Source organism: Lingula anatina, chromosome 1 (genome assembly GCF_051362555.1).
Source record: "Lingula anatina isolate TDL-2025a chromosome 1, LinAna3.0, whole genome shotgun sequence".
Lineage (NCBI taxonomy): Eukaryota > Metazoa > Brachiopoda > Lingulata > Lingulida > Lingulidae > Lingula > Lingula anatina.
Genome location: NC_141767.1, coordinates 29044542 through 29067282, shown reverse-complemented (window position 1 = coordinate 29067282; position 22741 = coordinate 29044542). Strand labels below are relative to the sequence as shown.

The 22741-nt window shown below is 33.8% G+C and overlaps 1 protein-coding gene across 7 annotated transcripts in view; it reads left to right on the top strand.

Moving 5' to 3' along the window:
* Positions 1-22713, top strand: part of LOC106180403 (E3 ubiquitin-protein ligase rnf213-alpha-like) — an 82282-nt gene extending 59569 nt beyond the window's left edge. For 5 of the 7 annotated variants that reach the window (XM_087002930.1, XM_087002928.1, XM_087002929.1 and 2 more), the window contains exons 54-92: positions 567-699; positions 1257-1454; positions 1780-1916; positions 2224-2431; positions 2617-2842; positions 3069-3443; positions 3718-3868; positions 4372-4703; positions 4881-5053; positions 5410-5670; positions 5802-6001; positions 6505-6613; positions 6948-7054; positions 7449-7634; positions 7881-8135; positions 8400-8511; positions 8944-9224; positions 9451-9562; positions 10222-10338; positions 11098-11208; positions 11575-11628; positions 11808-12014; positions 12597-12693; positions 12862-12896; positions 13051-13148; positions 13914-14067; positions 14702-14876; positions 15170-15258; positions 15422-15479; positions 15752-15969; positions 16351-16492; positions 16647-16730; positions 17430-17622; positions 18050-18287; positions 18484-18558; positions 18801-18992; positions 19187-19276; positions 19548-19741; positions 20063-22713. In XM_087002930.1, coding sequence (XP_086859056.1) covers positions 567-699; positions 1257-1454; positions 1780-1916; positions 2224-2431; positions 2617-2842; positions 3069-3443; positions 3718-3868; positions 4372-4703; positions 4881-5053; positions 5410-5670; positions 5802-6001; positions 6505-6613; positions 6948-7054; positions 7449-7634; positions 7881-8135; positions 8400-8511; positions 8944-9224; positions 9451-9562; positions 10222-10338; positions 11098-11208; positions 11575-11628; positions 11808-12014; positions 12597-12693; positions 12862-12896; positions 13051-13148; positions 13914-14067; positions 14702-14876; positions 15170-15258; positions 15422-15479; positions 15752-15969; positions 16351-16492; positions 16647-16730; positions 17430-17622; positions 18050-18287; positions 18484-18558; positions 18801-18992; positions 19187-19276; positions 19548-19741; positions 20063-20225 — 6340 coding nt within the window. In that variant the 3' untranslated portion in view covers positions 20226-22713. The remainder of the gene's footprint in view (positions 1-566; positions 700-1256; positions 1455-1779; positions 1917-2223; positions 2432-2616; positions 2843-3068; positions 3444-3717; positions 3869-4371; positions 4704-4880; positions 5054-5409; positions 5671-5801; positions 6002-6504; positions 6614-6947; positions 7055-7448; positions 7635-7880; positions 8136-8399; positions 8512-8943; positions 9225-9450; positions 9563-10221; positions 10339-11097; positions 11209-11574; positions 11629-11807; positions 12015-12596; positions 12694-12861; positions 12897-13050; positions 13149-13913; positions 14068-14701; positions 14877-15169; positions 15259-15421; positions 15480-15751; positions 15970-16350; positions 16493-16646; positions 16731-17429; positions 17623-18049; positions 18288-18483; positions 18559-18800; positions 18993-19186; positions 19277-19547; positions 19742-20062) is intronic. The other 2 variants (XR_015332251.1, XR_015332252.1) reach the window with 2 other exon arrangements.
* Positions 22714-22741: the final 28 nt, after the last annotated feature.

Below are 22741 nucleotides of genomic sequence, written 5' to 3'. Positions count from 1 at the left end.
TAATCAAGACAGATTCCAGGATGGAGTTCTGGGTAAATAAAGAATCTTTTGAAATGAATGAAATGTTTGTCACATTAAGCTTTAAAGTCTCAGTTAAGACCAACGAAATTCTTCTTACGAAAAAGAATTTAAAAAATTAAACGAGACTTACCTTGGTTAAGTCGAAGTTTGATTTCAATTCTTTGAGTAAAGAATTGAGGGAGGGCTTAACTGCCACCCTCCCACCCAACTTTGGGTTACAGCTCATTGCTTGTATTATAGAGGAAGAGAGCTGTGGGGAATTAATGTAATTAATTCCATGTGGTTAATGTGACAAACACTTTGAAAAGTGCCCTGCGCGCGCAACCGGATCTCAGTTAAGCCCTCCCTCAATTCTTTACTCAAAGAATTGAAATCAAACTTCGACTTAACCAAGGTAAGTCTCGTTTAATTTTTTTAATTAAAAAGCATTTTTAAACATTCTATATGTTCTACAAACTGTTGAATAGAAACTAAAAATGATAAGATTAACAACAGAAATCTTTTATTTATTCCTTTTAACTTTCTGTAAATATATGAATTTGCAGAGACCCAATCCAGCCATCCATTGGTGATGTTTTTATTGGTTACCATGATGACACTGCAGCCTCTGTAGTTTTTCAAGTCTGCTCTGATATAAACCAAAATGAAGGAAATGGTGATCTCTACTGGGAGGAAAAGGTGAGATAATTGGGTAAATTTTTCTACTCTGTGGACACTGAATCTGTCATTGCATTCAGTTTGTATGAATGTAAGTTCAGCAATTATAATTTTTGTAAAGTGCAGTTGTTAGCTTGTTACTTCTAAATCTGCTTTAAACACTCTCTCTCTCTCTCTCTCTCTCTCTCTCTCTCTCTATATATATATATATATATATATATATATATTCAAAACCAGTTGCTTTCATTTGATTGATGACAGATATAGGCATTTTAATATGTACTCTAGTGTTATTACCTCTGACAAGGAGGTTATGCTTTTTGGTCCTGTTTGTTTGTTTGTTTGTCTGCATGCAAAAGGTTATTAACATGAAAAATTCAAGATAAGTCAATAAGTCACATATGTGAAAGGTATGATTAGATTTTGGTGTTGATCCAATTATTAATTAAAGATAAATTATTAGTCAGTCATTGTCGTGAAGAAAGTCTGCGCTCTGTGAATGCTTTTCTAGTTAAAAGTCGTATCTGCAAATTTGATGCCATTTGTCTTGGAAGGTTTCCTGAATTTTATCTCAACAGGTGCTCAGTGCTGCCCAGTATCAGCTGCTCCAGTGTGCCACCCCTGAGGCTGTGGTGAGGTTGAAGGATACCAAACTTAGGGCCCTGCAGGAAGGAATATGGGACCAGTATTTTAAACAGCAGAAACATGAAAGTCTGCTTGAATATTTGCACCATGAAATTATGGAGAAGAAACCACATGACAGTGTATTTGTGCAGGTAGCTTATAGGTTGTATTAGTTAGTGAGGAACATATTTTGGCATAGATGTGATAGATATTAATCCATGATAATGAAAGCCATTTTGTCAAATTTTTTGATGATTAAATTAAAATTTATTTATCATAAGTTTTTTCATTTTTTCTTTCAAAAATACATATGCTGTTGAATACAGAGAGAGAGACAGACACTAATGACCACTAACTGAGATCCACTGTGACTTTAATAATTCTGAGCAAATAGGCCTGTTTTCAGCATAAATCATCTCATTTGAACTTAAAAAGCACTGGCTTTGAATACTAACTGTGATAACATCATGTTTACAGGTCACAACCCATTCCAAACTGCTTTCTATAGATGATGAAAAAGAAATAGCAAAAGTTCTTAAGCTACCACCAGCAAATGTCAGATCATTGGCACTTCAAAATTTTGGCACAGAGCAAGAATTTGGAAGAAAGATAAGGTAAGGAATTGTTTCAAGATAGATTCCTCTGCTTTAAAGCATTGTTTGCCTGTAGTATATTTATTTTAACTGATAAGTAGATTTGTATTCAGTGACACACCTTATTACAAGTTTTAAGAGAGTTGAAATACCTATAAAAGAATGAAATGAAAGTAGATAAATCATGCTTTTTACCCAATTTTAAAGCTGTAGCTTTTTTATTAATAACTGACATCATTTTGGATTATGTGCACAATAGAAGTTTGTTAAAATGTAGAAATTAATTAAATTATCAAACCTCTGATGATTTACATATTTTCCTTTTCAGGCGTTTTTTCAATGATGTCAAGAAAAATGATACACTTTTGCTTGTCCAATGTGATTCTGGGGACCAAAATGGCAGCCTGATAGCATGTGCTCGCTACTGTGTGATGGATGAATTTGCACAAGCCAGGAAAAACATGGGTAGTAAAATCCACGTGGTGTTTGTTGTACAATTGCCCAGAGTTTCTGGTGGATGTTTTGTAGGCTTTCAGGTAAAAAAAATACTGAAGTAGTTTTTCATCAACTGCCTTATATTACTATGTACTTTTATTTCTTGTCATGTGTCTAAAACATTTCCTACTATGAATAAGTAAAAATCGTTTGAGTCATATTTTAAGAAACAGACATGTAAATGGCATAATTGTGAAAAACCATGTTCATATTGCTGTATTTGCAGGGTGGCAAGTGGCTCTCAGTGCACATTGATGACTTGAGGCCAGAAACGTATCAATTGCCTTCCTGGGGCAACATGATGGGAAACTCCATTGGGACATTATTCACACAGTCAGTTCACCAAGGTAGAACCCATGGACCTCAGAGTGGCATCATAACAAGGCAGGATCTGGCAGAGAGGATAGAACAGTTACAGAAAAGGGAACAGGCTCCACATCCAAGTGATTCTGGTTGGTTGATTTTGATACGGGTGTCACAGTATGTGTGACAGCATTAAATAGAGTCTGTGGAATCTGATTGTCCAAACTTAGAAAAATGTATATAATTTTATGTCTGCATTTTTTTAAAGAAATGTATGTACTTCATTTTTGTAGGAAATTCAGGTACTTATTGTATAAATTTTTTAACAATTTGGAAGGTATAGTCTATATTAATTTTTTTAAACACATTTTGAAGGTATAGTCTTGGAGTCTGAAGTGAACAACACTGATGAAGACTCTCTGATGGACACATCAGAAAGTCAATTTAGCCAAGATGTTGAGATGGAAAACCGAAGGGCAAGTACACCCAAAAAAGAGAATTCAGTGCAGGTAGATCCTGGAGAGGAATTGCCCACAACTGATGTGAGGATGGAGGAAGATGTGGAAAGAATGGAAGTTGAAGATCATGAAAGTGATTTAAGGGGTCTTGACTACAGTGCACTGATAAGAAACTGTGTCCAGGGTGCTGCAGCCATGTTGAAAGAGGAACATGCGGAAAATGCGCAGCGAACCACTGAGAGAATACAAATTTTATTGAAACTGTTATCTATCAGAAAAATGAAAGGACAAGGTAGATTACAACATGAAAATACTAGTAATGGTTGAACTAGAAAAAATACAGAGTATTCAGTGCAGTGCAAACTTTGGACTTATTTTGTACTCATTTGTAAATCTTTGTGATATGCAAATATTTGTGAGTTTTGGTGTTTAAGTCATTGTAAAAACTAAAACATAGGATCTTGAAGTTCCTCAAATGTTGGTGTTACTGGTAAATTGTTGACAGAATTAGTTTGCCAAAAAAAAGAGTAAGTTCTTATGTAACATATTTATACCTTTTTTTACAGACTGTAGAACATTTGCAGAGGTTGTAGGAAGGAGAGTTGCGTCACTGCTCAGTGAAAAGGAGGAGAAAGTTATGCGGCCAGGAAGAGCAGTTAACTGGCTGAGAAATGAAGCAGCTTCCATGGATATGATCCACAAAGCAGGAACGTTTAGGTGAGGATGCAAAACTTGATTTCTTTCAGCAGTTTTGTAATTCAATGTAATTATAGATGTTGGTGTAAATGAGCACAATACTGCCCAGGTGTTCACACCTGTCACAGCCAAATTTGCTAATGAAGTTTGACTGTAAACAGATGAAATAAAGGGTTGAATTGTGTGAAATTTAGAACAGTAATGTGGTTACCAGAGGATTTTTAAAGAACGTAACTTTTTTGCGAAATATGATTTAAAACCGTAAAGTGTTATTACACAGTCAATAAAATATTCTTTCCACATTTTTGAAAAAACAAACAACCATGGAATGTTTTCTGTGAAAATGGGCGCAAGCATGTGATGTTCTTGATTTATAAACATGGCGAAATAAACAGCATATTTTAAAGGCATTGGTGTTATAATTAGTGAAGCAAATATCACCTTGCTAAAATCATACATAATTACATACTTGAGTCACTGGTAAAATTGATTTACACAAGTTTGATTCTTTTTAATCATTTCAGACGATCGTCATGGCAGTGTATCCAACAAAAAGTCACACCTATGCTGGCTGGAATAGTAGCCCTGATGGACACCAACTCCAACTTGAATATTCTCCACGCTCACCAAGACTTGACCCACTGGATGCATCAGTTTTGGTTAGAACTGTTGGACAATGAGAATGCCACTGAACTGAAATACCAAAGAGATCTCAGGTCCCCAAAATTGAATGCTGAACTCACTGAAATGGTAGTAAGAACTATTGGGTGTGGGCAAATGTTCTGTAACCAACTGCCATTCTCTTGGGTGATTTATCAACAGGTGGAAAAGATGCTACATCAAGTGAAGAAATTGGGTGAGATATTGCAACAATATTAATTAGGGCTTAAACTTGAATAGACCTTTGTGAAGAAGTTATATGTGGTTATTCTTTTTGCAATTAAGGTAATGTTTTTATTATATGTGCCATTGAATTGTAAGACTGATGTTAGGTAATGATAAATACTCTACCTCATTTGAATTGTATTTTCAGATCAAGTTAACCAACTTCAGAAAACGCAAGAATTATTTGAGGAATGGCACACAGGGAAGATTGTTACAAATTACATGAACAAAGCTCAGAATGTGGCTGAAGATATTCTAGACTTGTACCTTACTGACTTTGTACATATGATTCACAAGGAGTCTTCAGATGGAGAATGCCAGGTACAATTATTTACAACTTTGGAGACTTTATACTCAGTGAATTATAATTGTCTTTTTGTATTAAAAAATGTTCAAGCAAAAATTACCAACATTAGATTTCGCTATGTTGGTGCATCTGACCGATGGGCAGAGTGGAAAAGCAGAATTCTATACAAAATATGTAACAGCATAAATCCTTATCTTAGTAAGTTTAACTCTGTGAAAGATCACGTTATCTACTAGCCTTAATGCTGATATTTGTTTTCATTTTGGTGATTAGAAGGTAAAAGGTGTAGGATTTGATGTAGATTTGCTGTTATTTATTTAACCTGAAATTAATCACATATCAGAGTAGTGGATATATTGATTTTTTTAAGGTAATGGTACATGCCCTCAGGTCTGCAGCATTTGAAACCAGACAGAGATTCTACAATGAACATGCTGTCAGCATGCTTCCTGAAAAAGAGGCAGAAAGGTTCCACCAAGCAATGAAGTTTGGTTTCACAATTCCCCTGGTTCATCTAGCCTATCACTCTGTGCAAAGTAGACTACAACATCTGAGGCAGTTATTCCATCTTTTGCCAGATTTGGCTGCCTCTCTGCTGAATGATATTGGTAAAAGCCAGAAGAATGAAATGGTAAATTTAATATTTTGTATAGGGAAAGAATCCCTCACAAAGATTAAAGATAAGTCTTTTGAAGGTCACATAATTGATTATGTACGGAATAATAAAGAGAATCAACATTTTGTTTGCTGATTTACTTACAGAACATTGATGTCCTCGGATTAACATACTGCCTGGAAAACCTAGAACCTCACACTGAACCTCTTGAAAATCAAAACCAGAGAAATGGCTGGCTTGACAAGGTCCAAAGGTTTAAACCAACAGTAGAGAGAATACTACAGTCAGTGTGTCAGGACTCCTATCATTATGGAGACAAGAGCAGATATCAACTCCTACAGTGCAGGTAAGGATTTCATTTTTTAATGGAAATATGTGCTTTATGTGCAATAAAGGTATGTTGTTCTCATTCTTTTCACGATTAACTATTAAAAGTGTCAGAATAGATATAACTTCTCAAGTCAAAACTGAAAATGAAACATTTTGTTGCCCATATCTGTTATTAGTTCCTGGTAACAGTGTAAAGGTATGTACATTACAAAGTTTAAGCCCCAAAAGTTTATTTTTATTTTTATATCATAAATGGGATATCTGCCAGTCCTACTGTGTAATATTAAAGATTTATCAAAATCACACAAAATGTGCTAAACTGAGATGGAAATTATCTTGTGATCATTAATCAAAATCCATTCATTTTATGATGTAAGTTGGTCTGATGATTAGAAGTGTCACCCTGAGTATCACTTGAGACTCAGTAGTATCTCTGAAAGTTAACATCAAATATATATATTTCCTAATTTTTTTAAACTGGTTACATCTACTTCATAATATGCTTTCCATTTAAATTAGATACATGTGGAACAGGTTGCTTGCCTTGCACCTCTTTGTAGAACATGTTTGTCCCCGTGGGGTAAAACGAGAAGATCTTACTGTAAAAAGATGCATGCCTTTTTGGATTGTAAGTGCAGTATAACACATGGAGCTAAGTACATTTATGCAATGCTTACTTTAACAGAAGACAATTAATTACAGTACTTACAGAACAGCTAGTATGGGTTTTTTGAAGAATTGTATTTGCTGATGTTATAAATGTGCACAGTGCTACATATTCATGTAACATATTCATGTAACTTATAAATCATTTTGATACTTAGTTATTCCTTGTAATCCTCATGGAACAGTCAATTGGATAGTATATTTCCAAATTTTTTATAACTTGCAACCAGGCATCAAGATTTGAGTTCTATTTTAACATTGATGAAGTGACCTGGTATGATGGATTCTAATTTAAGATGCTGTCTAGAGAGGAGAAGACTGACTTTAAAGAAGTACCTTCAATGGAAAAAGTGAAGAAGTTCCTTGAGAGCTGTAACATCAGTGCTAGTAAACATTTTTTTGGGTAAGTTTATTGAAGCCCTATTTCTCTTCTCATGTGTGTGTGCACTAAGGTACATTGTTGTTGGAAAATGTTTTGTACAGGTAGTAATTTTCCCCTTAAGCAATTTAAGTCAAAATGTTTATTATATACACCTGTACTTGATTCCATTCGTTTCCTGAAAGTGATATCTTATTCTTTATTGTGTGCCATTTGAAGTGATATCTTACTGTGTATTGTGTGACATTTGAAGTGATATCTTACTGTGTATTGTGTGACATTTGATCCTGTGTTTTTGGTTACAATTTTTTAATGTTTCTATTTATGGTTCATCTTTGACATAAAAGATCAGTGCAAAAGTTTCATGAAGAATTGTGTGTGAATGCATATGGGATAATGAAGCATAATTTTAACACAGAGAACTTGAAAAGTGCAAGTATTGCAAGCAGCCAATGCAGAACCCTGTGAAGTTGCCATGTGGTCACATCTTTTGTCATGCCTGTCTGCAAGGCCGTAGATATGCTGATATCAATGAATGCCCAGAAAGAGGGTGCAGAAAAATGTTTGGTGAAGTTAAGGAACTGAAGACCATGTCAGACTTCGGGTACATTGTGTATTCCAGTAATGCTCATTTCAGCAAAGTTTTGTTTACTTAACTAATCATCATGAAGATTGCAGTTGAAACATCCTTATAAATTAAAAAGTTATTCATGTATTTTTGTGATTTGAAAAGACAAGTATTCAGGTTTCAATAATTGATATACACCAATGGAAGCTTATTAATGTGAATATGAAAATGTCTGCTTTTATAAAATTTACAGCCATGATAATGTCAAATTACCTTTTTTAGGGACAAGATAAAAGCTCACAATGAGTACAAACGGAGTTGCAATACTTTCTTCATGGCCCTGGTGTCCCAGCTGTGTTTTAATGAAGACACTCCTCCAGAACCTGATGTGGTTAGGATGCTTCTCAGTTGTGTCACCAAGGAGTCCCAGCTTAAATCTGGCAAATCTGGCACTAAAGATTTCAATTTGTTTGATGTCTGCATTGACCCTTCTCCTGTGATCAGGAGTTTCTTGCTCCAGCTGCTTCTGCGCTCAGAGTAAGGATGATTTTTTTAATATATTTTTTTTTTGTTTTCAGGTATTGTCCTTAGTTCATTTTAATGCTATTACAGCTCTTAATATTTCGCGCATTTACTCCTTGTGCAAGCAGGCTTGATGTAAGCATTTGTATTTGTTAGAGCAAATAACCAGAAAAATCCTTTCATTTACAAAGTTAAAATTTTTGGTACATTATTAATAAAATTGGAAGAAATACTTATGTTGATAGAAGTCTTAATGCACAGATTGTTTTTTATTTTTAGTATGGAGCAAGTCAAACAGTATCTTCAGGAATATTTTGACCAAGCAAGGAAATTCACTCAAGATGGATCCCAAACTTTAGAGCTGTGTATGCTTTGTATTCAGTGTATGGAGGTGAATATATCCTCTATCTTATAACCAGGAAAAACTTTCTTTACACTTAAACTGGTCATAGCCTTATAGAAATGTATACAAACAGGAAAGTATCTAATTTAAAACTTGTCTTGAGTATGATATAGAATTTTTATTTTAAAGATATATTGCCTGATTTCTGGAAGAGTTGTAGCTATTATATGTGGCATATTCTCATATGCATGATTTGAGGTAATTAAGATGGTTTCTGCAATCAAACTATTCAACGAAGGTTTCTCTGTTTTGAAGGCAAGATAGGATATATATATATATATATATATATATATATATATATATATACACGATTTATCCCATTTCTTTTCCTTGACCAAATTTTTCGTTATAAGCCACTTCTTGAGCAATGTAAATAGTGTATGAAAAATACTTTAACATTTGTTGTCATGAACTATTTAGGATTCCTTCCATAACAAGATTTCCCAGCATGGAAGCAGTCTGACAGCCAGAGCAAGCATGGTTACAGCTTATTTGAAGAGAGCCCGCCTCATGATAGGAGGGAGCATTAAAGAAATTGACTGTATTGAGGCCATTGCTTTAAGTAGATTTGGTCTTGCTGTAACGGCAGATATAATGTTCTCAGCATTTGTTGAGAGTGGAAGGAAAATACCTGTATCCAGAGAATTGAGGGAACTGTTTGATGCAGCAGGGAACCTGTGTGATCAAGTCAGATGGGCAAAGTAAGTGTTTACAGATCGGAGGCAGTTTGGACATATTGGCTTTCAGTAAGACAGACATTAATTCATTGTCAGGCACTTAATCTAACAGAATGTGGTTCATGCAGATTTCAGAGTTTGAGTAAAGTCTTTCACTTTGCAGTATAAGTCTTTCAGTCTCAATTCCACAATTAAACTACATTCTGTGTAGTTAAAATATTAACTTGAACTTAATTGCAATTTCTTTCAGAATATTTTTGGTAAAACAGATTTGCAGAGTACACGGCACTGAGGCCCTACAGACCATAACTGAAGTCCCCTACCTGGCAAGATGGATACTGCCCCCAGAAGCAAGGCAGAAGGTTATATTTTCAATAAGAGGGTTTCAATATTGAAATATTAATTGTGACAAATAATAGGTTTTTATGATGGTATTTCCCTTCTGCTTAAGTAGAGTGAAAGGTAAAAAGTTGATTCAAGAGAAACTATAATATTACAATGATTAAATGGTAATATTATAGTTTTTAAATGACCACCCTACAAAACTGTCTCACCAAATTGCTCTGTCCAGCTTAAAAGTGTAAATATCAAAAACATAAATACCAATTAAAATGTGCACAAGGAAATATCAGTACTTAGTGTTGGTAAAATGAAACTACATAACGTGTTTAAAATATCAGTGTTTTGGAAATTTTGAAGTAAAAGTTAGTGTATTAACTGTAAAACTTGGCATTTTTAAACTAGTCAAAATATTGTTTAAAAAGGTTAGTTTTTATATTTGTGTTGAAAGTGTCAACATCCATTAACACAGGTGATTGCATATACATTGTATGTATGATTCATTAAAAAAATATGTTGGACATGTTTCAGTAGAGTTGGCTATTGAATGTTTTGTTTCTAGAATGAAATGTATTAATTTTTGTTCCTACCATGTTCTAACAGTGAGTTGAAACTGTAAGTTTAAAACAAATAAAAAAATAATAAATGAATAAAGTTGGCAACCGTAATCAATGATTTGTAGGTCCATGATGACAAAGACATGTATCTGATATGTGGTCAGCTGTATGAGCATCTGAGAGAGACTGTGACAAAAGTGGTCCTTGGGGAAAGTGTGGATCTTATACAGGAAGTTCTGGATGTAAGTTTCTGTAAAGAGGTAAAATCTCTGTTCATAAATTTTTTCTATTTTTATACAGACACTGTAAGTGTATGTATATATTCTGATTGGTTTGTCTTTGTCGTCACTGTTGCTGTCCCACACATATTAATCCCATAAATTTCAAACCGTATTTTTGTTTTACTTAAAATTTACCGAGTGGCTTTGTTTGGTAAAGAGGCAGGTTGCTTTCAAAAATCAGCATTATCAGTTTGCATTTACAGTAATTAATCATTTTTATGTGTGAGATTTTCATTTTTCACACATAAGCATTTTCAGTGGCTTTTATATCAAATGGAATTGAATCTCCTGCTAGTTTTTCAATGTCCATTTTGCCTGTAGTACATAATGTAAGAGGGTAAGAGTGATTATGCTATTTTAAAGCATTATGTAACAGTGCATCAAATTTGGTCAAAACATTTTGTGTACTTTTTTCTATGTAATGTCTGAACATTTGGCAGCTTTGCTGCCTTGTTTCCTGTATGGTGTCTGTATATTTGCCAGCTTTGCTTCCTAGTTTATTAATGTTTCTGTATACTGATGTTTTCTTAACTTTAATATGCGATTTGAGAAGAAAAATTGATGTAAAGCATGTTTGGAGGAATGGTGAAACACACTTAATAGATTTAGATAACTTTATTTAACTTCATATGTGCAGGATGTTTGATACACAAAATAAATCCGCATAATCTGCAAAATGAATTTTGTTCCTGATGCAAATATATATGTACCTCTGTCTAGGGAAGCAATGATGGGGTACCTTTGAAAGAGACAAGCATGTTACTTGCCTTGTACAGAGAGGTGACCACAAGTTACATACATGGAGATCCAAACAGGCTGCCAAGTCAAGAGGTGAGTGATTTTTACTGGGATATTGAAATATTCTCAGGCTTTAAAAGGGTTAAATTGACTTGCATGGTTCAAAATTCTCCATGGATTCAGTTCAGGTGTGAAAGGTGCTACTTCTGATTACATTCTGTACAGTAGCTCAGCTTTATACAGTAGTACTGATGCTTTTTAATCTTGGCATTTTGTTTAATTTTGAATATTTTATAACAATAATGCATTTCCATCTTAAAGTCAGGTAGTGAGATTGACCAAACCAGGAAGTGATTGTTCTAAAGAACTTAAAGCAGATTTGAGGATTACAATATAAATGATAAACATATATGCAACTGCTGTTGTTGTCTGAATTCTTTGTGTAATTCTTCTTTCAAGGTGCTACAAAATCTGGTGCAGTACTACCATCAGCTGTCTATATTCCAAATGAAGGTAAGTATTTTTGTCAGCAGTATGTCATTTGATGCCCTTTGAAGGAATATTGTTTAAATGGAGACAACTTTTGTGCTTATAGAAATTCAATGAAAGGTGATATTTGTACTTTAGCTGGAAGGTTCCTGAAAATGAGTTTTGATCCTTATCTATATTAAAATTTATGCACTATATTTCAGACTTTCTGTCAGAAGATCCTTTCCAACCAAATTGGTCAAGGCTGTCCAGAGCTGACAATCACCCGTGGTCAAGACAGGCTTCACCAGCAGATGTCAGCACTGGTCATCCATGCCATGGTGATATACTCAGTGAAATGTACCACAGATAGGCAAAAAGGAATACTTGAACCATTCCTGAAAATGTTCCAAAAGCCACGTGATATGAATGTTAGTATATTTGTGCTGCACATTAATTGCAGTTTTCTTTGATTCAAAATTCATTATGTGTAATTTTTGTATTCCGTTATGGTACTGATTGCAGTTACCATGTACCAAGAGTACTTTGAAAATTTCAATGTTTTGTTTATTCTCAAAAACATCTTAATTAGCAGTATGCTGAAAAAGAAATGAATAAATACTTACAGGAATATTGATATCTTTGATGATTAAAGGTATCTACACTTAAATAGTAAACAAACCAAGCCTATACAGCATAATGCTTTATATTTTTTATTTAGTTTAGGTTTTTATTTATGTCACAATGCTGTTTTGTCCTATTTAATCAAGTATAAATTGACTAAGCCCTTTGGATTTTCAAAGTGCAGACAGCAGTTATTAATCATGTTATTGACACAACACAATTGTGTAAAATGTGTAAAATTCAATTAAGTGTGCAGATGTGTAGCACAGATTGTTTAAGTATCGTATTCTGGGGGTTATGCCACTTGCAGGTTTTAGCATGGGTACATGTATGCTTCTTTCACCTATTATATCAAGGTTCTCATTGCTGTTTATTTCTTCTCAACCTAGACTTCTTATTTCCCTACAATGCCACAAGATGAACTGAGTGAAATAAGAGAAGCAGTCCATAGTGGGAGGACAGGGGGACAGGCAGATACACTGTGGGGTTAGCTTTTTTTGTGATTAAAAATTAATTTGGGTAGTGAATGTATTAATGGAATTTAAAAAAAAAGCATTTATAAGTTGTCAGAGTGTCTGCAATGTAAAGTTTGTTTCTTGAGACTTTCAAATCTCATTAAGTTAATAACATGCATCTTATTCATATTTGTTTCAGTTTGTCCTAATGGACACCCATATGTCATTGGAGATGTAAGTATAGGTGATTTCTTTGTCTTTTTTCTTTTCTCACCTGTATGTAGCTTTTGCTTAAAACTAATTCAATATTATGGTTTAAGCTGATTGAATATGATGATATTTATTAAACATATATTTATGTTCATGTAATTATGCTCATGTCATTTAGTGTGGAAGACCTGCTGTTGAGGCTCAGTGTAAAACTTGTGGAATAAAAATAGGCGGGATGGGCCACACTCCAGCTCAAGGAAATGTCAAAGCAAGAGAGTAAGTAACTTTCTGAGTTCAGTAAAGTTTTAAGCTTTAAGAAATAGATTGAGGGTAAAAGAAAAGTGTGATGAATGTGTTGACCTAAGAAAAGTGCCCCGCTGTGATCATGTTTGTCAGACAGTTTTCTATTTTTCATTTGAATTTTTGTTGAGTTCTTTGCAGATTATGAAGGTCATACCCTTTTTTTGGTATATTTTATCTGAGTCCTGTGTTCGAAATAAGAACAAAAATGGAGTTTTGAACACCAAAATTCACTAATTTTATTTTGCTGTGCAAATATAAGTTTTCTGTTCAGGTCACAGCCATTTGTTTAGCAACATGTAGTTTCAAATTCTTATATACAGATTTAGTTTATGTTTGTATATATTCTGTTCATTGTGTTTATCTGCCATTGCCGATGTTGTCACAATGCAACACATCTGTTGTGTATGTATCTAGTTATGTTTTAACGATACAGTTGGAATGACTTTTTTTCTTGTTAATTAATGTCTGTAAATTTACCAGCTTTTCCATTAAGTCATACTTTGTTAGATATTAGCAATCATTGTTCATGAAATGGATGTGTAATTTTTTATAATGTATGTTGTTCTATGACAAAAGAGGTAAAAGAATTGTGGCTTACCAAAGTAGGACAAGTTAATGATAAATCATACTTAAAATGGTTCTAAGAACATGCAAAAATTTAAAAAAATTGAATATAATTTTTATTGCAGGTAAGTTCCGTTTTGCACACAATTAATACAGCAATTTTTTATTTTCCAGAGATGACCAAACACAACCTGGACACATTCTTGGCAATGCCAGCACCCGAAATACAACTTCAGAACCAATGAGAGGAATCAGTGCAGTGCAAGCTGCTATCTTGAGGATGATAACGCACATCACCATGTTTGTTGCTGCTAATAAGGATCCACAGGTTAGTATTTTGTTTTATTTTTATCTCATGAAAGTCTTAGACTGCATTCCCAGAGATTTAGATCGATCCCTCTGGATCGACCAAACTCCCTGGGGGTTCATGCTATCAGCCGAGCATGCACGACAGTTAATTACCCCCTTACAGCTTTTAGTAGGTGGGACAGACATTTAAGCCGGTTAAGCTGACATCAATCTAGTGAGACTCCCCAGGGGGATATATAGATCTAAATATCTTTGGGAATGGGGTCTTCAAGAAAATTTATAGAATGTATATTTATATCATGGCTACATGCATTTATTAAATCAGCAAATTATTTGTCTATATATGTACCATACATAATAAATTTGACAAATTGGTTGTGGATACGTAGGAGTTTGCATGTATTGGTTTTATGTGTACTGGCAATGGCTGAATATATTTAGTTGAAGCACAAAAGGAACATGGTAATAAGTTAATGTTGTTTGTCACAATTTGAATTTAGAATTCATTAGTAAGCAGTAAGGGAAATTTACAGCTCATTATTGAAATTCTCTTTTAACACTACTTATATGTGGAAACTGTTCACACAGATTCTGTACAAATTTGCACATTCTGTTCTCTCACATTCTGTTCTCACATTTTAACATCATTGCAGGGAGTTGCGAGTTTAATCCAAGGTGTAAACCTTGCAAATGGAGTGAATACCTTTCTGTGGCAGCACATTCAAGCGGATATCCAAACTCTGAGCAGGACCATTCGCAAGAGCCCAGAAGACTGTGTACTGATGATGCACATGATCATCCAGAACATTTTGATAAATGAAACATCAGGTAGGACCCAGGACCATAGTCCTTGATTGCAGATTCAAGCAAATTGATTTTGTGTATACTTCGTTTGGAAGAATTTGCCAATTTACTTACTGTATGTAAAAACCACTGAATGCTCGGCTTTCTCTCCTTCTCTTTTAACATATAATCATTTATGATAAGTAATGATATAATTCCTGACAGACAATGTGTTTATATGAGAAGTCATGCAGGTACTCTAGTCTAACAAGATTGTTGCACATGCACAAAATAAAATTGGTATGTATGTTTTTATAACTTTGTTTGTATCTTTTTAGCTGATAGATCTAGTGGATGGGGAAACAAACAGTCCAGACAAACTTGGGAGGCAGAATTTGCTAGAGTCTTTATCACCCCTATTGTCAGTGTAAGAGACTCTTGAATCATTTATAAACAGTGCATCTTAATTTTTACATGTGGCAGAATTTGTATAACAGCTCCATGTTTATAGTACTAGATAAACTAGAAAGCTAAAATAGTATTTAAATTATTGAATAGAAAAGACTTAAACATGGATTATTTTATTTTAGGGTCTAGAAAATAAATTGAACAATGCCAACCAGTACCTGGCCAAAGACGAAAGACTGGGTGAGAGAATTACTTGATATTGCAGGAAAGCAAACCCTTTCCTTATATTCAGAGGCATCTTTTCACTCACATTTAATGTACAAACATTTTGTAAATTTGACATATATTGAAAATGCTTTGTTAAGTCTTACCTGACTGAAAGTGTGGTCAGGTAGATATGATGCCAGTCATGCAAGTAAATGCATGAGAGCAACTGAAAACTGTTTTTTTTTTCTTTGTATGTCACTTCTACAGATAATAAAAAATACATGCGTGTCTGCTCAAATTTGTAGGTAACAATCCATTGATAAAGCTAGTGTATGAGACAGAGAGAGTTGACACAGGTAGAGATGTCCTGCAGGTTGACCAGCTGGCAGAGGAACCTGAAGTGTGGAGGTTCCGTTCCCGAATCACCATTAATAATGTCACACAGGAGTTGAGTGAATTCATGACAAGTAAAAGAGGACAGAAACCACACCAGCTGCTCATACTTCAGGCATTCTTGCAGAAGGTACAGCATGCATCTGCTCTTAGACCCCATTCCCAGAGATTAGATTGATCCAACTAGATCAACCTAACTCCCTCGGGGTTCACACTAAATATCTGTCAGCCGAGCGGGCATGAAAGTTAATTACCACCTTAAAGCTTGTAGTAGGCGTGACGGACATTTCAGCCAGATTATCTGATAGTAATCTAGTGAGACTCCCCACGAGGATAGATCAATCTAAAATCTATGGGCACCCTTATAGTTAGGTGTGTCTGTAACAAACAAGCACTTGCACTAAACAGCAATTCAGTTGTTCCTGAAACTGTAAACTTTTAGAAGCATTATTTCACTCACAGGTTTATAATTATTAAATAAGAAGTTTATATTGTTTATGGCATATTTTAGGAACACTCTCTTAGGATGTTGCGCCACCTTCCCAGCATACTCAAGCTACAGCGGCTGCTTTCACAGGGTCACCAAAGACGTGTTAACAAGAATGAGGCAATGAGTATCACAATTAAAGAGATGCTTGAAAAGATGGTAGAGGGTAAGAACCTTTGAGTCATTGCTTTTACTATTAGTTGTTAAGGTATATCTTTAAAAAAATACATTAATGATGCCAATCTGATATCTACCTTCTAAATTTGTTTACAGAATGCCTTAATCTCAGTGATGGCAAAGATGTGGTTGATATTTTATAGGACCAGAAAAGATGGAGATGCAGACCTTGATTGAGTGCTTCAAAGAGGCTTGGTATACAGTTAGAGAAGAAATTGCAGCAAAAGGTAGATTTAACACATGTAATATTAAGAACATGCCAGAATTATCCACAAAATAGTTTCAAAATTTATACAGTCTTGTGTTACTTCTTTGTTGTAAACTTTAAGATGAAGAAATAAGCCCATTTTTCCTGGAATAATGATTTCTCTTTTAAATTAGCCTAGTCGTTAGTATCTCATTACACACACTGTAAATGCCTGCATGTATTCAGCAGATCGAAGTTAAGTTGTATTTTTTGTTTTCAGATATGAGTTTTTGTTTTATTTAATATTAGATAGTAGACTCTATAGTTCATTGATAGCATGATAATTGATTATGTTCACAATTTCTTTTCACCAATATATTGTGCTATGCAAGGAGCTGTTACATGTTAGAATTGTTTTACATATTATTTTTCTATTGGAAGTAACCTTCCCAATTTTGTGACTTAATTATTTCAATATCATGGTTGCAGGTGTGAAACAAACATATTAATCATTAAAGATGGTTTAAATTGAGAACTCAGCAATGTGTAAAATAGCGAACTCAGAAGCAGCCAGGACAGCAGTCAGTATAACTATTGCAAAAGTGGATAATTTTATTATGTATAAGATGTTGATTAAAATGTTATTTGAAAATTGACCAACAGGAATGACTCTTTCTCTGTAAATTGTCTGTATATTTGCCTTACTGTATTTTTTCAAAGTATTTTGATAAACTTTCAGGAGTTAAAGTTGCCAATGGTATACTAAGAGTACCTAAAGAGCAATGTAGAATGCAGATTGAAGACAGTACTCCTCTGTCCATACTTCTTCCAAACTCTCGTGGTCATGGTGTGTGCTCCCTGGCCCTAGTGCGCCATCTTATCAACCTACAGAATGACTTTCTGGAAGAACACTACTGGAAATACAGAAAAAAGTAAGGGGGTGGTATAATATTCCAGGCTTGTTTTGTTTTGAAGTTTATTTATTTATTCATATATATATATATATATATATATATTACCTTCAACTCATGTTCTTTTCTCCACCTCTTACTCTGAGCCTTAAAATACATGTAAGATGCAAGTGTTCTTGGTGATTCAAATACTTTCATAAATTTCAATCTTTTCATTCATATGGACTGACTGTATAGTATAAAGAGAATTTGTCTCAAAGGAAAATTATCCTGCATCATACAGTATTGTAGAGATGTTGCAAGATGAAATCATGGAAGCACATAGTAACCAGAGGAAGTTGGAGAATATTTTATGTCCCAACTTAAGACAACAAATGTAACTGAATGGTCATGGATTTAGCAAGTACAAAAAGTTAACATCTAAAGTTGTGCACATATATATTACTAGTGCCATACCTGAAGATGTTGTCCAACCAAAGGACCTGATTGTGTCACACCTAATCTCCTACCACCCTGAGCATGACTTGATGCCTCTCATCTTGGCTAGCTGCAACTATTCATATAAAATATCACCAACATCAGCTGGGTCCACACGGCAAGAATCAGAACTGCAGTATGATTACGATGCACTGGGAAAACAAATTGAGGAGTGTTTTTTGAAAGGGAAAGTCAGGCTTGGTGGACAGGTATACAGATATGCCATTTTTTTTACCTTTTGTTGTTATTGATGTTTAGCAATATGGTGAAATATTCCATGAAAAGATTGTCTAAATTATTCTAATTCTTTTAGTATGTGAAAAATTGATATGTAAAACCATATATTTTGTTCACACTGAAAACAAATAAAGAGAAAAAAATTAGAGGACTTTTGCTCCTTTTCAGTTGGACACCATAACTTTCAGAGAAGATACAACACATGCTAGACTCTTCAGAGACTTGGAAGAGAAGATACCTCAGGTAAGGCTTTTGTGCAGAGGTGCCTCGGGGAATTTTCATCAGAAGTAGGTGCTTTTTGTTTGACATAAAATTATATTATATCCAATATTCACAAAGAAAATATTACTCTGTATCAATTACAATTTACAGGTTTTTACCCTAGAAAGATATCTGCTTATATCATGTAAACTGTGCAGAAAGTATTAAAAGCAAATTCTAATTGCAGTCGTAATTTTTTTCAATGTGAACCATTCTAATTGCAGGAACCATTGTCCCACCAAGTTAAGCACCAGATAGTTAGTGAGCTACGAGACTTCCAGGATATCTCAGATTCTCTGGTGGCTTTGGATCTGAGTGCAGAATTCCTGGTAACAGTTGGTGGAGAACCTGGGTCAAAAATTGCAGAATTCATGCAAAATACTTTAAGCTTAGAGACTGGATTGAAAAGTGCAAAGGTACAGTTTTGTAGTATTTAGCAATTTTACATGTAAATTCCCATTTTATCCTATAAGTTTTTATAGATGACTTATTTTCCTCTTCAAAATTATTTTTGATTCATTAGTTATAAAATTTACATTTTCACTTATGATACACAAAGCTGTATTATAGTTATTGGATCAAAGTTTCATGGTATTTTAACCATCTTTAGGCAAGACAGCACTGTAGCCTGAGCCATGTAAAGTCGCTGTGGCTGGTTCTTGCCTATGAACAGGCCAAACATTTAACTAAGAGGAAACAGGTAGGTCCTTCTCTACAGCAGTACCCAATGAAATCACTGAAATTGAAATTTACATTCACCATTACTTCCTGGTTGCTAGTCCCACTTTTTTCTTTCTGCAATTTTGACCTGAATAGTGTAAAGTAATCTAAAGCTTGATAAAGATTATCATAACTTATATTTAAACACAAGGCTATGGCTGTTTTCTGATTGGAAAGGATTTGATTCAGAAGTCATTTTCATCTTTTCTTTTTTGTTTTGTAACGTGCAATTTACCTTTGAACTCTTCTAGGACTCTTTCCATACCCTGGACGATCGCTACAGAGAAAAGTTGAGCCCCGAACAAGTGGTTCCTTTGAAAGAGGCCTTAAAACACTTGAATACTGAAACTTTTCTCTGTGAGTTGTTTGAATTCATTGTGCTGTATGTGTGTGACAAGAGAGAAGTGGCCATGGATGAAGATGCTGTAGAAATTGCTGATGACAGGTAACAGGGGCATTCATTTTAAAATGTTTTTATGAGAATTGGGTAGACTTACGTAGTGTTTGTATTTTACTATCAATCAACTTGTCTCAAAGAATATAACAGTGTTAATAAAGGTATCAGTTTAATAACACATTTTTCTTGATTAAAAGCGGTTATAAATTATGAACTTTTTGACTTGCTGCCTGATAAGTTTATAATCAGTTCATTTATATTTTGCCCTTTAGTATGTAGATATAAAATAAGATGCTTGTATTTGTGTAGAAGATTAAGAAATGTCAGACAGTTTGTCACTAATCTTGTCTTGGTTTCATCTCTAATCAGGTTAGGTCACCAGCTCTATTCCTACATAGAAAGCAAAGATGGACCAGAAATTCCATCTTTGGTGCAGGAGGATGGGTTCCCAGAAAACTTTCAAGTCAAACACTGCGATCATATTTGGAAAGAAACTCTCAAAATGATGACCAATCCTGAAAGCCAATTTTAAATGTGCATGCATTTTTCATTGGAGTGCAGAAGTCTTAAAAGATTTTTTTTTTTTTTTGCTTTTTGTGGACTATCAAGGACAAATGCTATGTGCTAGTGACTATCATATATCCAGTTATTTCAAATCTTGAAAAGTTTGTGTCAAATTAGAAAGATATGCAGCTTTAATTTCACCTCATTTATCCTTTTCAAAAATTTATGTGCCAAGAGCCAAAAATTAAAATTTAAAACGATTTAATATGAGATACTAGTATACACTTCTTCTAGCCTCATAGTGTGATTACGGGGGTATTTCCATATTTAAGTGTGTTTTCAAATATGACTTTCTTCATGCTATTGCTTGCTTTTATTGGTATTATGCTAAGCTTTTGCTAACCATGTTTCATTACCAAATGTTTTTTTAAATACCTAGACAGTTTGATTTGAGGGGTTCGATACATTAAAATGTCTACATTTGGCAAAATAGCCCTTTCCCAATTTCTTTAATATAAAATACTTAGTATTAGGAAATTAAAAGATTAAAACACATAAGAGTAAAATCTCCCTTTTTTTTTTTTTTTTCTTGTGACTACAGTTACCTCCCACACATTTCAGCGTACATGGTGGTGAAGTGTTTATTGTTGATATATCTGCATTGTTAATGGTGTGAGATAAGGATGGGTTGCTGATATAACTAAGGTATTATAATAAATATATTGTTGATATATCTGCATTGTTAATGGTGTGAGATAAGGATGGGTTGCTGATATAACTAAGGTATTATAATAGATATTGGCATAGTTAATGGTGTGAGATAAGGATGGGTTGCTGATATAACTAAGGTATTATAATAAATATTGGCATAGTTGATGACCAGGATGTGCACTACAATTCTGGTCCATCGTTTGGGGTTTATATAATTTTATTATAAGAGATATGAACCTCTAATTAAGATGTTTCATTAAACTAAGGCATTAACTTGACACTGTAATGATATTATCAGAAATAAGCCTTTCAAAATAGTTCCTGGTACCAGATTGTAGTACTTATTGTTGTGATGAAATAGACATTAGAACAATGTCTGATAGCTGATCAGGTGAGAGAAGTGTGTTTGAAGTGGATATAACAGTTTTACCCCCAAAGTGCTGCTGATAAGTAATCAGCTTGGATTAACAAATTCACCCTGATATATTTGAGATATGATGGTATTTTCTCATAACATGAACCTTTTTATTTCTGCATTTTCTAAGTAGATAAGGGAAAATCTTAGCGTATCGAACTCCTTAGGAGGGAAAGTGATACTGGTAAATCGTAGAAGGGAATATCTTAGTGTATTGAACTGCTTAGGAGAGAAAGTGATACAAATAAACCGTATGATCATAAAGACTAAAAAGTGCAATATTGCATTTTAAGTATTGAATGTGTTATAATGGGAATATAACATGACTAACACTTAAATTACCATTTTGAAGTTATGGAGTACTGCTTGGTGCTCAAAATACAATATTGGATCTGTATAATTGATTGTACAATTAATCTGTATTTTTGAGTTTGGAATATTGGCCAATAAGTTCTTATCTTACTTTGAAAAACTGTGGGTTATGGTACAAATTGAAATCACACAAATATAATATAATATTGATGAAGTACTAATGCATTGTTTTTCAATGTTATTAGATAATAGCCAAAGAAAGATTAGGTATGGAATTGATAATTTCTCTAAACATATTTATGCAAATCATGCATGTTTGTAATTCTTATTTATATACTGCTACATAATTATACATGATATATCATAGGTTATATATCTGCATATAACTCTGAATAATTTGTGAAATCAAACCAAAGAGAAGATAATCAAGGCTTTAGTTATGTTATCTATAATAACATAATATGAACCTTGTCTTCTTATTGAGGTCAAGGAATGGTTTACAGATTAAACTTTATTTGAAATATCATAGCCTTTGACTGAAGAACACATTAGTGATAAGGATTGCAAACCTCTTTTCATTCCTTATATCTGATGATTACCTTATATGCTATTGGTTACCTATCTTAATATCATTCAAAATGATTTATTATATATATATATATCAGTGGATTCATATCTTATTATTCAAAATATATATATGTACTGTTATATCAATATATATCAAACCAATATCAATATCAAACTTTCATATTATTGGTTACATGTCTGCGTATTATTCAAAATGATTTATGAAATAGTAACGTTATCAAATGTTTAAGTTATGTTATCTACAATTACATCATATGAACCTTGTCTTCATAAGGAGGTCAATGATTAGTTTACAGTTTAAACTTTATTTGAAAAACTCATTGCCATTGACTGGAGAAGACATTTGAGAGAGGGAAGGACTGCAAACCTCTTTATCATTCCTTAATCTGATGGTAAGCTGATTTACTGAAACCCCTGTGTACTGATGTATTAACTAAATCATGAAAAGCTGCTTTTTCTTGTTTGTTTACGGATTAAAATGTGTGCAGTATTTGCGTGTTGTTGTCACTTTTTGTCGT